General features: G+C 36.1%; 3 protein-coding genes across 6 annotated transcripts in view; 1 reads left to right on the forward strand and 2 right to left on the reverse strand.

The window, feature by feature from the left end:
- Positions 1–16,028, reverse strand: part of LOC145518454 (olfactory receptor 2G3-like) — a 181,865-nt gene that overhangs the window by 113,515 nt on the left and 52,322 nt on the right. The gene's annotated exons all lie outside the window — the stretch shown is intronic.
- On the forward strand, positions 465–1,403 carry LOC145516365 (olfactory receptor 2B6-like). Its single transcript, XM_081517507.1, has one exon. It carries the CDS (start codon positions 465–467, stop codon positions 1,401–1,403), a length of 939 nt encoding a protein of 312 aa, XP_081373633.1.
- Positions 4,487–5,423, reverse strand: LOC145517674 (olfactory receptor 2J3-like). The gene is given in 2 exon segments (XM_081520704.1): positions 4,487–5,401; positions 5,403–5,423. Coding segments are annotated over 2 exon segments (936 nt in total).

The raw sequence follows: 16,028 nt of genomic DNA on the forward strand, positions 1-16,028 counted from the left end.
AGGAGACCTGAGTTTGATCTCTGAGTTGGGAAGATCCCCTGGAGGAGGGCATGGCAACCCACTTCGGTATTCTTGCCTGGAGAATCCCATGATCAGAGGAGCCTGGTGGGCTACAGTCCATAGGGTCGCAAGGAGTCAGACATGACTGAGTGACTGAACAACAACAACTACATCCTAAGAATATAGTTATTGTCATCTTTATTATACAGAGCAGGAAATTCAGTTTCAGAAAGGTTGGGTTACTTGCTTAAGGTGATTATCTTTGTTTTGTAATGTCATGAAAAGCAATTAAGTCACCTGGTGTCACATATTTTAAGTTATCACCTCTACCCAATTTACTGTAGCCAATCTTTTGTGACCAGATGCTTAACTGTGCACATTGCATAACTGTGTTTTGTCATTTCTCAAAACCTTTCTACCTTCCCTGCCACTTCCCTGCCATAGGTTGAAACAAACTGAAAATAATGGATCTGATTAACAAAAGCCATCCCGAAGAGTTTTTCCTACTAGGCTTTGCTGACTGTTCATGGCTAGAGCTTCCTCTATTCATTATTCTGCTTATAACATACCCCATGGCCATGATGCGAAACATAGCCATCATTCTGGTGTCCAAGTTAGACCCCCGTCTGCACAGCCCCATGTATTTCTTCCTCACCAACTTCTCCTTTTTGGACACGTGCTACACCACAAGTATTGTCCCTCAGATGCTCTTTAACCTGGGAACATCTAAGAAGACAATCAGCTATATGGGCTGTGCAGTTCAGCTTTATTTCTTCCACATAATGGGGAGTGAAGAATGTCTGCTTTTGGCTGTTATGTCTTTTGATCGCTACGTGGCCATCTGCAAGCCTCTACACTACACCCGCATCATGAATTGGCGCAACTGTATCTTGTTAGTGGCCACCATGTGGCTGAGTGGAATGATCTATGCTGTCTCAGAGGCCACTGTCACCTTACAGTTACCACTGTGTGGTCACAATACCCTAGACCACTTGCTGTGTGAGGTTCCTGTTTTGATAAAGACTGCCTGTGGTGAAAAGGGTGCTAATGAGCTCACACTCTCTGTGGCATGCTTTTTTTTGTTAGCTGTACCACTATGCTTAATTCTCATTTCCTATGCTTGCATTGGACATGCTGTATTTAAGATTAAATCTTTGGAGGGAAGGAAAAAAGCCTTTGGAACGTGTTCCTCCCATCTCATTGTAGTTTTCTTGTTTTATGGTCCAGGTATTAGCCTGTATCTTCAGCCCCCCTCCTCCATCTCAAGGGACCAGCCCAAGTTCATGGCTCTCTTCTATGGAGTAGTGACTCCTACACTCAACCCTTTCATCTACACTCTGAGGAATAAACATGTAAAAGGGGCACTGGGCAACCTCATGAGGAGCATTTTCACTTTCAAGTGAGAGTTGGCAGACATCAAATGAAATTATTTAACCATTAGGTTAGGTATATAGAGGTTTTTTTAATAACTCATTCTTGTCTCCTACTTCTTCAGTTCATGTTAGATGTTCTTTTTGCAATATATGTCACATTCCTCATATTCTTCTAAAATGGTGTTAGGCAAGGGTGATACTTGGCTAATATAGTAACAGCACCCTTTTATTTGTGCAATCTATTAAAAATAGTTCTATTCTGGCGGGTAGATACTTAAATCATAACTGTGTTAAGTAGTAAAAGAAAAGAAGGCAATAATATAAATTATAAACTCATTTGTTCAAACTAATCATCACAGCAAGCATTCACCAGTGAATTTCCTTGATTGGGTCACCTAAGAAACATCCCAACACTCTCTACAAGATTGGCCATGTCTAAATGGGAGCATGGCACCACTGTGAGGCACTCTACACGTTAAATCAACCATGAGTCTCATAAGTTTATCAGCTTCAACTTAGGTAGATGCTACTGCTTCTTTAAAAACACATTGTGATTCTTGTTTAACAAACAAGCGAACAGTGTTTTTATTTTGCCTAAAAAAATGTATCATTAAATATTAAAATAAATAAAATATATGGGAAATGCATTGATAAGTTTCTTAACATTCCTTTTAAATATCATAAGCATGAGCTTTCTGAATCAATGAGAGGAAAAGGTACTGATATTAATAATGAACCACAAGGTAGAAACAAATGGGGGTAGCCTGAAACGCCTTTTGAAACTGTGCAAGAATCATTATGAGAAAGAAACAATTTGTATTGCTAGAGTGGAAAGCAGCTTGATTATTTCAAACAACATAAGTATCTCTTTGATACTCAGAATCTGTATCATTAAAAATTAAAAGTGCTAAACTTAGTTCCAGGACTCACACCCAACTTAACACTTTGTCACAAAGTTAGTTACATATTTTAAAGCAAATTAAATGCTTTTGTGATTATTCAGTATAGAATTAATATGATGAGAAATACAGCTTTGTAATGAAGAAATTAACAAGCAAGAAAAATAACAGTGATGTGAACTTTTCTGGCATGTGTTCTGGTATGATCAAAATCTAAGCAAACTATTGGATAAAAAATTACATGTTATCCTGAACAAGAATCAATTGAAACTCATTTCGAATTTTTTATAAAGAACAGATCTTCTGGTGCTTGGTCGAGTTCTTAAACTAAATAGATTTTTTGGTATGTCTAGTTTGGAAAAATTCTAAATAACTTTAAATTTTGGCTGATGGCTGAATGCCAAAAAAAGTTTTTAAATTTTACGCATACACACACACACACAGAGCAATGAAATTTAAAATTTTGTGATGTTAAATGATATATCTGATCATTTTTATTAAATATTTCCTTTGTCTAACTTAGTCTTAAACACATAGGAATGTGGTAATATTTAGTTTGGAGGGCAAAACCCAGCAAAATTTGTGTCATAAGCTTAGCTATAGAGACTGTTTTAGAGCTGTTCAGATTGCTTCCTTAAATTATCTACTACCTTCTAGGCCTGTAAACATGACTTATTTCAGAATTGTGAGTGTTTTCCAGGCTCTGAAATATCAGGACTTCCTAAAGAAAATGCATAAAAATTGTAAGGATAAAGAACATTGAGCATAGTGGTGGTGGGAAAGCCAGATATATGCTGTTACTCTAGACTACTTCACAGTAGTCGTATATGTCCAGCATATTCCAGCATGACGAATATTCTCATTAGAAACTGAGAAGCTCTGCTGAAGGAAACACATTATATATGAAGGTTAGAGTGTACTCTATACTTGATGTAAAAGCATGAGCAGTCTCAAGATTGCCTTTTCAAGGAAGCTAATCAAAAAACTTTTCTTCTTTTCTCAGCCAAGCAAGTCTTTGCTGAAGAATGAAAGGAAGGCAGCAAAGTATTGTAACCCCTAGTTATAAAAATGCAGACATGTATTTGAGAAAGGCTTTAAGGGAGAAATCAAAAAGGCTTAACTATGATTTGCTTCACACTAGAGATGTCCTCAAATCTGCATAGCATAGTAACTGCAAAGCCTGCTTGGTTGCTTCAGATATTCTTCATTGCTTCTTAGGTTAAGCAGGTGTTCCACGTTCTTACCTACCAATATCTTGCCTATGATGACCATTACCTTATGAGATATATAGCATTTTTACAACTATTTTCATCTCCTTTATACTTCTCACTGTTTTGAAAAATGAGAAATATAAGATGCTTACTATGGCTGCATTATTTCAGAGACCTTCTTAAGTGATTCATAAAACTTATTTTCTTACTATTGATAATGGTATTATGAAGAATATAGACCAAAATTCCTCTCAGTATTAACTACTTTCAAAAAATAATAACAGTTTTGGAGAAATGATTTAAAGTACCTCATTATGTGTTTAATTAAACCAAAGAAAACAAATTTTTGATGAATTCTGCCTAAAAAACAAGAAATTAAAAGGTATGTTCTAGGAACTTCCCTGGGGGTCCCATGGTTAAGACTCCATGCTCTCAATGTAGGGGACCCAGGTAAATTCCTAGTCAGAACTAAATCCCACACGCTGCAACCAAGAGTCCACATGCTACAACTAAGAGTTCACATGCCTCAACTAAAGATCCCATGTGCTGCAACTAAGACCTGGCTCAGCCAAAATAAGTAAATAAATAAAATACTTTTTAAAAGATATATTCTAGGTATTTTAAGATTATGAATATCATCTTTCCATAGGAACTACACCTGCTCTTTAATCAATTTTTAAAACAATTCCATATCTCATTTTCAATTAAGAAAAAGATATTTTTGTTTTATTAGGTTTGTGCCATTGGAAAAAATCTAATATTGAGTTCAATCTTGATTTTATATAGTTGTTTTCTCCACCAGAGAGTGATTGGTATTCATGCAGTCTGTGTTTAATTCATATCTGCTACAATGATCTCTGTGATCTTGTGATAGTGCATGCTCAATAAGTGCTGAGAGAGTGAGTAAATGAAAGAGTGGCCAATGAATGGATGGATGGATGGATGGATGAATCACTGATGAAGAGATGCTCCATTGTACCATTAACGTCACAAGGATACAGGCTCACTCTCGCCCCACTAGTCTCTTTACTGCCCCTCTAACATCTCTGTTTCTGAGGGTGTAGATTAGAGGGTTGAGACTAGGTGTGACAACAGTATAGAAGAGGGTAATGAACTTGCCCTGATCTTGAGAATTTCCTGATGGTGGCTGGAGGTATATGCACATGGCTGGAATGAAAAAAAAGGATACGACCATAAGATGGGCTCCACACGTCCCAAAGACTTTCTGGAGTCCAGTTGTTGAATGCATCCTCAGCACTGCCTGGGCAATGGCACCATAGGAGCTGAGAATGAGGATGAGAGGTATGAGAACAAAAATGGAGCTTGTGATCATGAGGGTCAGCTCATTAGCATGGGTATCAACACATGACAGTCGAAGCAGTGCTGGAACTTCACAAAGGAAATGGTCCACTTGGCGATGTCCACACAGAGGTACCCAAAAGGTAAAAAAGGAATGAAGTGCTGAGTTTGTGAAGCCACTTACCCAACAAGCCACAGCCAACAGATGGCAGAAACGAGGGTGCATGAGGACAGTGTAATGCAAGGGTCTACACACAGCTGCATAACGGTCATAGGACATGACTACCAACAGCACACATTCAGTGGTTCCCAGTGCAAGGGAAAAATAAAGTTGAATCATGCAACCAGTGTAAGAGATGGTTTTTTCTGGACCCCAGAGGTTGACCAGCAACTGAGGGATGAAGCTGGTAGAGTAGCAGAGATCCAGAAAAGAGAGGTTTGAGAGGAAGAAGTACATGGGAGTGTGGAGATGGGAATCCAAGTATGACAAGATAATGATGAACAGGTTGCCTGTCAAAGTCATCAAGTAGAACATCAAGACAATCACAAAGAGAACTACTTCCAGATGAGGCCAATTAGAAAAACCCAGTAGAAAAAAGTAGTCTTCAGAGCTTGCATTTATTTTTTCCATGATCATTCATTTCTTGTTACCTGATGAAAGAATCACATAGATTCAAAATAAAAGGAAAGTAAATTGCCAAAGCAATCTTGAGGGAAAAGAACAGAACTGTAGGTATAACCATCCCAGGCCCCAGACTATACTATAAAGCTACAATAATCAAAATATCATGCTATTGGCACAAAGACATATAGGTCAATGGAAGAGAATACAGAGCCCAGAAATAAACCCACACCTATGGTCAATTAAGGAGGCAAGATATACAATGGAAAAATATAGTCTCTTCAGCAAGTGGTGCTGAGAAAATTAGACAGTTACATGTAAAACAATAAAATTAGAACACTTAATGACACCATACACAAAAATAAATTCAAAATGGGTAAAAGATCTAAACATAACAATGGAAACCATAAAACTCCTAGAAGAGAACACAGGCCAAACACTCTTTGACATAAATTGCAGCAATATTTTCGTGGATCAATTCCCTAAGGTAAAAGAACTAAAAGCAAAAATAAATGAGAACTAACTAAAATTAAAACCTTTTGTATAGCAAAGGAAACCATTGACAAAATGAAAATACAAGCTATGGAATGGGAGAAAATTTTTGAAAATAATGCAACTCACGAGGGGTTAATGTCCAAAATATACAAACGGCTCATACAACTCCACATCAAACATACAATCCAATCAAAAAAAAAAAATGAGTACAAGACTTAAAGAGACATTTTTCCCAAGACATACAAAATGGCTAAAAAGCACATAAAAAGATGCTTAATATCACTAGTTATTAGAGAAGTACAAATTTAAAAAAAATGAGATAGCATATTACATCTGTCAGAATGTTTATTATCAAAAAGTCTATAAAAAACAAATGTTGAGGATGTGGGGAAAGAGGAACACTCCTAACTGTTGGTGGGAATGTAAGTTAGTGTAGAATGTAAGTTGGAGAACTGTAGGGAGGTTTCTCAAAAAACTAAAACTAAACCTACCACACAACCCAGCAATTCCACTCCTGGTTATATATCTAGAAAAACGAAAACAATTATTCAAAAAAATGCATATCAGTGTTCATAGAAACACTATTTACAATAGCCAAAACAGGGAAGCAATCCCTATGCCTATCAACAGATGATCAGATTAAGATGTGGTGTATATACATATATATACATCATCACTGACTCAATAGACATGAATTTGAGAAAGCTCCAGGAGATAACGGAGGACAGAGGAGCCTGACATGCTGCAGTCGATGGGATCGCAGATTCAGATACAACTGAGCAACTGAACAACAATACAATACAATGAAATATTACTCAGCCCTAAAAAAGGACAAAATACTGCCATTTGCAGCAATGTGGATGGCCCTAAATTATGTTATGCTTAGTGAGGTAAGTCAGTAAAAGACAAGTACTGTATGATATCACTGATGTCAAATTTAAAAATTAATGCAAATTAATGTATTACAAAAAAGAGAAAGACTCACAAGTATAAGAAACAAACTGTGGCTACCAAAGGGGAAAGGGAGGGAAGAGGAACAAATTAAGGGCATGGGAGTAAAAAAGTACTATTATAAAATAGGTAAGCAACAAGAATATAGTCCATAGTATAATGAAGTATAATCTGCAATAATAATAAATCACTATGCTGTATGCCTGAAACTAACATAATATTGTAAACCAACTATACTTAAATAAAGAAAATGGAAAGTCTCCAAGAAATAAAGGGACACATGAGAAAGAAATGGAAGCCAATTTTAAGGGCCTATGACTCTTAAAGGGCCAATTCTAAGACAATTGGGGTATTAAGAAAAACTATAATACTAATGAACCAGAGGAAATAAGAATCCACACTCATACTGATAAATTTAAAAGAATAAATAAATAAAATCTATTCCTGTCACCAGTATCCTAACTAACAAATACAGAAGGAATAGTGAAGTTAGGAAAACTTAAATGGGTGCTAAAAACTAGTGAATGAAAATATAATATGAAATATGATATTTACATAGTTTAAAATATCTCCCCACAAATTACTTCTTAAGTACAAAATGAAAAGTAGACTTCACAACAGGAAAACCTGGTAGACATCACCATAGTCAAGCAATCAATGTTAACATCACCAATATTGAGACAAACCAACATCATGTGACTGCTGTTATGATGCTCTGAACAGGACATAGTATCACTTCAATCATATTCCTGCCAGAAATGCACAGCCTGACTTTAATAATGGAGAAACATGAGACAAATTCACACTAGGACAAGTTGGACAAAACAGTTGGCCTGCATTCTTCAAAAATATCAAATTAAATGAAGACAAGACAAGGTTAATGAATTAGTCCAGATAAAAAGAGGTCAAAGAGACATGATACCTAAATGTGTGATTCTGGACTGGGAAAGAAACTGTTAACGACATTGAGACAATTGGAGAAATATGAATATGGACTACAGGTTTGATAATAATATTGTATCCATATTAAATTTTATTTTTTTGTTAACTATACAGTGGTTATGTAAAATAATGTCTCTATTCTTAGGGGAAAACACTTAAGTATTTAGCATTAAAAAGACAGAATGTTTTCAAATTAGTCTCAAATGGTCCAGAAAAAGAGATCATATACACAGATGATAGATGATGATAGATGGATGACAGATTGATACATATATATAAATGATAAATAGCTACATAAATACAGAGATACATAGATGATCGATAGATAATAGATGGGATAAATATTCCAGGCAGAATGTAAACTATTGCTCAATCTGGTTAAAAGGTTAATGGTAGTTATTTGTACTTTTGCAAAATTTCTGTTTGACATTTTATCAAATTAAAAATTTATAAAGTAAATACAAAGTATTTTTACTTTTATATTTCATCCAGATATTTTCCCTGTTACAGAAAAATAACTTCCTAGCAGTTGAATTCTCCCTCACCCCAGGGTGACATCTAGGTAAATAGCAACTTGAAAAATTCCTTACTTAGCTACAAAAGAAAATTCTTGTGGAACAATAATCTTTTTCAACAAATAGTTTTAGTTTTCTTTTCAGTATTTTCATGCCATTTCCATTTATGTGATTATAGAAAGCACAAAAAGTACAATCCAAATAATCTTAAATATATAATAGATATGAGGATATGATGAACAATATCACATTTAGTTTTAATTTCAAAATACTTACACAGAATGAAAAACACTGAGCTTGAGTGAAATATTATTATAGAAAGAACTGTATCTTCTGATTTGCTTTCTTATACTCACAGCTTATTTCTAAATCAAAAACTAAAACACAATAGAGACACCAAAAAAAAGGACACACATAGGCACATCAACTATGGATGGATACTCACAATATGAAGAAAGCTAAAAATCTTAGTTCACATGAATAGATCTGTGAAACAGATAGGGAGAACAGTGGTAGAATGTGTCTTAAAAGACATGTGAGTATAACTGACTTGAAAAGAGAAATTTTGGGGAAAAGGAAGATATAAATTCACCAAGAGAGCAAAGAAGCAAGGGTGTGAGGTTGGAGGAAGATAGGAAAATGACTACTGGTGCTGAAAGTTGAAAGTGTACACATGTGTATCACAGGGTTGAGAAACCTGAACACAGGGCCTCAAGGAAGTTTCGACATTACTTCTTTCCTCTGGGACAATAACGAGACAATATATAAATTCTGCTCACAATTTATAATGTCTACATATATTTTTATTCTCCAACATTGAGAAGAATTCTGAATATTTACTGAAATCATTACATGGCTGTTTATCATTTATTATATTGTTCCTAGAGAATGTTATATTTCCTTTTTGTTTAAAAAAATACATTTCATAAATAGTTATAACTCTTAAAGTGAATTTTCACCTTCCATAAAAAAAATTAATACTCCCTTTTGTTATAGGTCATTATGACAAGCCATAGTAACTCACCATTTAAACACTCCTCTGTCTCTCTGTGCATTTTTTGTCTCATTCAACAATGCCACATCATTCTGTTTCCCTCCCACAGCCAATTCTTTTTCTCACACTTCCTAACAAGCTATAGGAAAAAGAAAGGAAGGAAGGAAGAGGAAAGAAGTGAAAAAAGAAAAGGAGAAAGAGAAATCACAGCAGAGCCATCTGTGGTTACCTCTTTGGGGGTCTCTTAGTTACTCACCGGAGAAGGCAATGGCACCCCACTCCAGTACTCTTGCCTGGAAAATCCCATGGACAGAGGAGCCTGGTAGGCTACAGTCCATGGAGTCGCTAAGAGTCGGACACGACTGAGCGACTTCACTTTCAGTTTTCCCATTCATGCACTGGAGAAGGAAATGGCGACCCACTCCAGTATTCTTGCCTGGAGAATCCCAGGGATGGCGGAGCCTGGTGGGTTGCCGTCTATGGGGTCGCACAGAGTCAGACACGACTGAAGGGACTTAGTAGTAGTAGTTACTCACATTTTATAACAGCAATTCTTGAAAAGACATTAGCAGTAGATAAATGGTTAACTTTCAGCAGGACAGTTACAAACAGGTTGGCTCCAAGGCTGTAAGACTGATTTGGGCCCTAAAACTTAATCATTAGCTAGCTGTTACACTAATGTAAACTACTTCATACATCTCAGAAATCATATAGGATAATCAGACAGTATATGTTTTAAAAGAACTTTTTAATTAAACCAATATATAATATAAAGAACTATTAAGTTATGGAAGGAGAGTAACTATAAAGATATAAAAAGAGCTCTAAAACTTAGAAAGGAGACTTCCTCCTCAAGGCTAAAGTTCAGACCTTACCAAAGACAGTATGGCTGCCACCCAGTAGATCCTGAAGTTCACCATGACAGAATCAAAAGACAGCAATGGTCAAATAAATCATAAAGAGTATTTCATTTAGAGATCATTACCACTTGTGGGATAATGGGAAAGTTCCAAAATTTTTCTGTATTTTCATAGAATGGGAGATACTGCATCATGAGAAATATAAACCCAAATGCTGTCATTGCTTCTTCTAAAGCTGATATAATTTCTCCTTCATACAGTTGCATGAATAACTTAGTACATTACTTCAAACAAAATAGCAGCTGTCAGACACATTTATCTGTTGCAAGACCCATCCTTCAACATTCTTGCAGAAGTTAGAAAGGAATGAGATAAGAGATAAAAAAAAAATAATAATATCATATGTAAATAGAGAAACTGCAGGATGGTTAAATTTATGGTTTAATTTCTTCTTACCAGAGGAGAGAGAAATAAAAACCTCATCAAAGGTATAAGCTATGGAATAAAATATCCCTTTTTTAAAAAATAAGACATGGAAGAAATAGTGAGGGACACGAGTCTCTTTTTCCCATCCCCATATAACTAGTCAGGTTATTTTTTTCTTACATTAGTCCTTCAATACTCTTACTTAGTGCTTAAGTAGTATTCATACAACTTTCTCTTCTGTCCTTCCTGTGACTGTCAATATTCCCTGTGTTTGTCTGCCTAATCTATGCCTCTTTATCATGTGGACCAATCTGATCTCTGGTTTTCACCTCTTTGAAATTACCAACATAAATGGCTGCCTACATCATATGTTCTGAACTACTACATCAATATATGGAAGTAGAGTCTGAAAATTACTATGATTATCATTGCTACGCAAAAGAGAGTCTTGAGTCTACCAAAAAAGATATGGTTTTAGCTGGAAGGAAGGACTCATTAGAGCATTCATTGTATCAGGGGATGGACTCCTTTTCATAGAGCAAGTGGTGCCCTTATGGAAACAAAAGAATAATGTGACATGCTTTCCTTAACTGGGGCCATTGGGAGGGTAAACCCTCAAGCAGCAATTAATGCCCTTCAAGGAGTTGTCCTAGTTAGAACAGTTTCTGAGGAATCCTTCAACATGATACACAGTTGCACTAAAAAAACAATGACTCTAGACCAACCATCACTGACAAACATGGATTAAGCTGTGTTTATAGGTGAGGGCGGAGAAGGCAATGGCACCCCACTCCAGTACTCTTGCCTGGAAAATCCCATGGGTGGAGGAGCCTGGTAGGCTGCAGACCCATGGGGTCGATAGGAGTTGGACATGACTGAGCGACTTCACTTTCACTTTTCCCTTTCATGCACTGGAGAAGGAAATGGCAACCCACTCCAGTATTCTTGCCTGGAGAATCCCAGGGACGGCGGAGCCTGGTGGGCTGCCGTCTATGGGGTCGCACAGAGTCGGACACGACTGAAGCGACTTAGCAGCAGCAGCAGTAGCAGTATAGGTGAGGGAATGCATTGTCCTGAAATTTCTTTCGCAATTCCTCATCATGCTAAGGGCCACATTTCAAGGATAACTTGTCAGGGAGGAAGGAAGCATGAGACATTTAAAAAACGGAATACATAAAGATGAAACTGTACATCTTTGCCTTGTTAATTTAATTGTCTCTGCCTGAAATCTCTAAAACTCAAGGCCAAATTCAGCCCTCAGAAGTATTGAAAGTAATCTTTTAAAACTATAACTCAGAAAGTAACAACCAAAACTCTGAAAACTTAACAAAACTACTTAATATTTCCAAAATATTTTTATCAATAATTTCCCTTGGTGGCTTGTCAAGAATTTTGCCATAATATATACAAACAAATGAAATTAGCTATGATTGCTAGCCTACATCCAATAATTGACTTGTTATTATCAAAAAAAAAGTATATCAAGAGTTTATGGATTAATAAACATTTTTAATTTGCTATATTGTTTCCAGCTAATATAGTCCATCTGTAGAAAAAATTTTGGTTTGGAAGTCATATAACAGTACTACATTTTTAAAAGTATAATTTTAAGAGAGCAATTAGGTATTTTTCTTTCTATTTAAGAGAAATACCAGAAAAGTCTTTATATTTCAGTGATCTTGACTGTTGTAAGGACTCAATAAGAAAAAGATTAAAAAAGTTTTCCGCAGTACTTAGTACATAATTATTCAATACGTCTTAGCTATTATTATCATCAGAGCGAAGTTTAATTTGAACTGATATTTTAACACATGATTCTACTTTATTTTCTTGTTATTCTTTATTTTGGATATTTAAAACATTACACATAGAAAATCTATCTTCCCACAACTCAGAATTATCAATTATGATTCTTATATATTAAATCAAGCATATTTTAGCACATAAAATATCATAAATAAAATCCATATCCCTTTTAATTACCACTCTTTGACCCCAAACCCAACCCAGAGACAAACATTATCATGAATTTGGCATGTATCATTCCAGTTCACCTCAATATATATTAAATAATAATAAATATTTACATATTAATATCATTAAATAGTTATATATTCATGCTTTAAATGGAAGAATTTAAAGAGCAATCCAACACTAGCAGTAAAATTAAGTTATTTAAACCTGGGAAATATCTGACAAGCAGGACTATAGCATTTTCATACCAAGTTCCAATATTCCTCATGCTGTGGTTGCTAGATTTGTAGAATATTTAGCTTCTGCCAATCTATTGGGTGCTAGAAATTGTGAAATTCTTATGTGCAATATTATAAACTTGTTAGGAATATACAGGTGGTATAAAATAACTTAATTAAAGCAGAGTATTTCTAAAACAGCAGCTCTCAGCTTCTTTCTTTTCACCCAACACACTTGAGAGATGAAACACACTGAAAGTATGTGACTTTCAAAGCACTTGATAGAAGAAATATGGATTCTGCCTTTTGGTGATTTTCAGAGTCCATACTCACTCCTAATTATATAAAATCCACGCAAAACAATTTAAGTATCAGACTGTCATGGACCATAAGGCACAAGTCATATATAAGGGATGAAAATGGACAAACGACATTAATTCATTTCTGTACACTTCTGGCAAGTTGAGTTACATGAGAAGAAAGTGAATTAGAATACTTTATAAACTACTAAAGTATCATGGAGAGAACTTCACTTGGAGTTGAGTTATGGGCACTGATAATTATTACTGGATATGATTTACTTCTATTGCCATGTTTTTAATCTTCATAAGCTGTCAGAAAAACTACACACTCCAAGTGTGAGAACACACCAGTGATGTATAATATGATGACACCACTGAGGTTGGGATTGAACAGGATTACTGCAATGCCAGAAGAAGCTGGTCATCCTCATTTAACCAGTATCAGTTCAGTCACTCAGTCATGTCCGACTCTTTGCAACACCACGGACTGCAGCACGCCAGGCTTCCCTTTCCATCACCAGCTTCCGGAGCTTATTCAAACTCGTGTCCATTGAGTCGGTGATGCCACCCAACTATCTCATCCTCTGTTGTCCCCTTCTCCTCCCACCTTCAATCTTCCCAGCATCAGGGTCTTTTCCAATCAGTCAGTTCTTCACATCAGGTGGCCAAAGTATTGGAGTTTCAACTTCAGCATCAGTCCCTCCAACAAATATTCAGGGCTGATTTCCTTTAGGATTGACTAGTTGGATCTCCTTGAAATCCAAGGGACTCTCAAGAGTCTTCTCCAACACCACAGTTCAAAAGTATCATTTCTGCGCTCAGCTTTCTTTATGGCCCAACTGTCACCTCCACACATAACTATTGGAGAAACCATAGCTTTGACTACATGGACCTTTGCTGGCAAAGTAACATCTTGGTTTTTTTTTTTTCTTTTAACTTATCTATTTTTTTATTGGAGTATAATTGCTTTACAGAATTTTGCTGTTTTCTGTCAAACCTCAACATGAATCAGCCATAGGTATACATATATTCCCTCCGTTTTGAAATTCCCTCCCATTACCCTCCCCAACCCACCCCTCTAGGTTGATACAGACCCCCATTTGAGTCTCCTGAGCCATACAGCAAATTCCCATTGGCTATCTATTTTACATATGGTAATGGAAGTTTCCATGTTATTCTTTCCATACATCTCACTCTCTCCCCCCATAAGTCTATTCTCTATGTCTGTTTCCCCACTGTTGCTCTGTAAATAAATTCTTCATGAAGTGAGTCAGAAAGAGAAAGATAAATACTGTATTCTAACATAGTAATACCTCTTGGTTTTTTAATATGCTGTCTAGGTTGGTCATAGCATTTCTTCCAAGGAGCAAGAGTTTTTTAATTTTCATGGCTGCAGTCACCGTCTGCAGTGATTTTGGAGCCCAAGAAAACAAAGTCTGCCATTGTTTCCCTTGTTTCCCCATCTATTTGCCATGAAGTGATGGGACTGGATGCCATGATCTTAGTTTTTTGAATGTTGAGTTTTAAGTCAGCTTTTTCACTCTCCTCTTTCACTTTCATCAAGAAGCTCTTTAGTTCCTCTTCACTTTCTGCCATAAGGGTGGTGTCATCTGCATATCTGAGGTTATTGATATTTCTCCCTACAATCTTGATTCCAGCTTGTGCTTCATCCAGTCCAGCATTTCTCATGATGTACTCTGCATATAAGTTAAATAAGCAGGGTGACAATATACAGCCTTGACATACTCCTTTTCCTATCTGGAACCAGTCCATTGTTCCACATCCAGTTCTAACTGTTGCTTCTTGACCTGCATACAGATTTCTCAGGAGGCAGGTCAGGTGGTCTGGTATTCCCATCTCTTTCAGAATTTTCCACAGCTTTTTGTGATCCACACAAAGGCTTTAGCATAGTCAATGAAGCAGAAGTAGATGTTTTTCTGGAACTCTCCTGCTTTTTCGATGATCCAACGGATGTTGGCAATTTGATCTCTGGTTCCTCTGCCTTTTCTAAATCCAGCTTGAACATCTGGAAGTTCTCAGTTCACCTACTTTTAAAGCCTAGCTTGGGGAATTTTGAGCATTACTTTGCTAGCATGTGAGATGAGTGCTATTGTGTGATAGTTTGAACACTTTTTGGCATTGCCTTTCTTTGGGATTGGAATGAAAACTGACTGTTTCTAGTCCTGCAGCCACTGCTGAGTTTTCCAAATTTGCTGGCATATTGAGTGCAGCACTTTCACAGCATCATCTTTTAGGATTTGAAATAACTCAGCTGGAATTCCATCATTTCCACTCCATTAGAGCTCTGTGACAACCTAGAGGGGAAGGATGGTGAGGGAGATGGGAGGAAGGTTCAAGAAGGAGGGGACATGTATACCTATGGCTGATTCATGTTGATGTATGGCAGAAACTATCACAATATTATAAAGTAATTATATTCCAATTAAAAATAAAATAAATTTTTTAAAAAAAAATTCAAAATGTGTGTGATGCAGCTAAATCAGTGCTTAGAGGAAAATTTATAGCTTTAAATGTTTTATGTTTAAAATAAAGGGAAATGATCTAATATCAATGATCTACACTTTCACCTTCAAAAGTTGAAAAAGGAAAGAAAATAATAAATGTTTACACCAGTGTCCTATTGAACATCTAAGAGGAATACCAATGCTAAACAAACTCTTTCAGAAAATAGAGAAGGGAGTATTTCCCAAGTTATGTAATGAAACCAGCACTAAGTTGGTACAGAAACTAGACAAAAACATTGTAAGAAAAGAAAAATACTGCTTAATATCACTCATGATTACAGACCCAAAAATTCTTACCAAAAAAAATTAGCAACTGAAATCCAGATTGATTTTAAAAGGACAATGTATTATGATCAAGAGTCCACTGCCAAGAGGCAAAGTTAGTTTAAGTCATGAAAATTAACCAGTGAAATTCACCATGT

The sequence above is a fragment of the Giraffa tippelskirchi genome, chromosome 8 (assembly GCF_054371585.1).
Source record: "Giraffa tippelskirchi isolate mGirTip1 chromosome 8, T2T-mGirTip1v1.2.pri, whole genome shotgun sequence".
Classification (NCBI taxonomy): Eukaryota; Metazoa; Chordata; class Mammalia; order Artiodactyla; family Giraffidae; genus Giraffa; species Giraffa tippelskirchi.

Coding starts and splice junctions, on each gene's coding strand:
- LOC145516365 (XM_081517507.1), top strand. CDS start 465: ATGGATCTGATTAACAAAAGCCATCCCGAAGAGTTTTTCCTACTAGGC.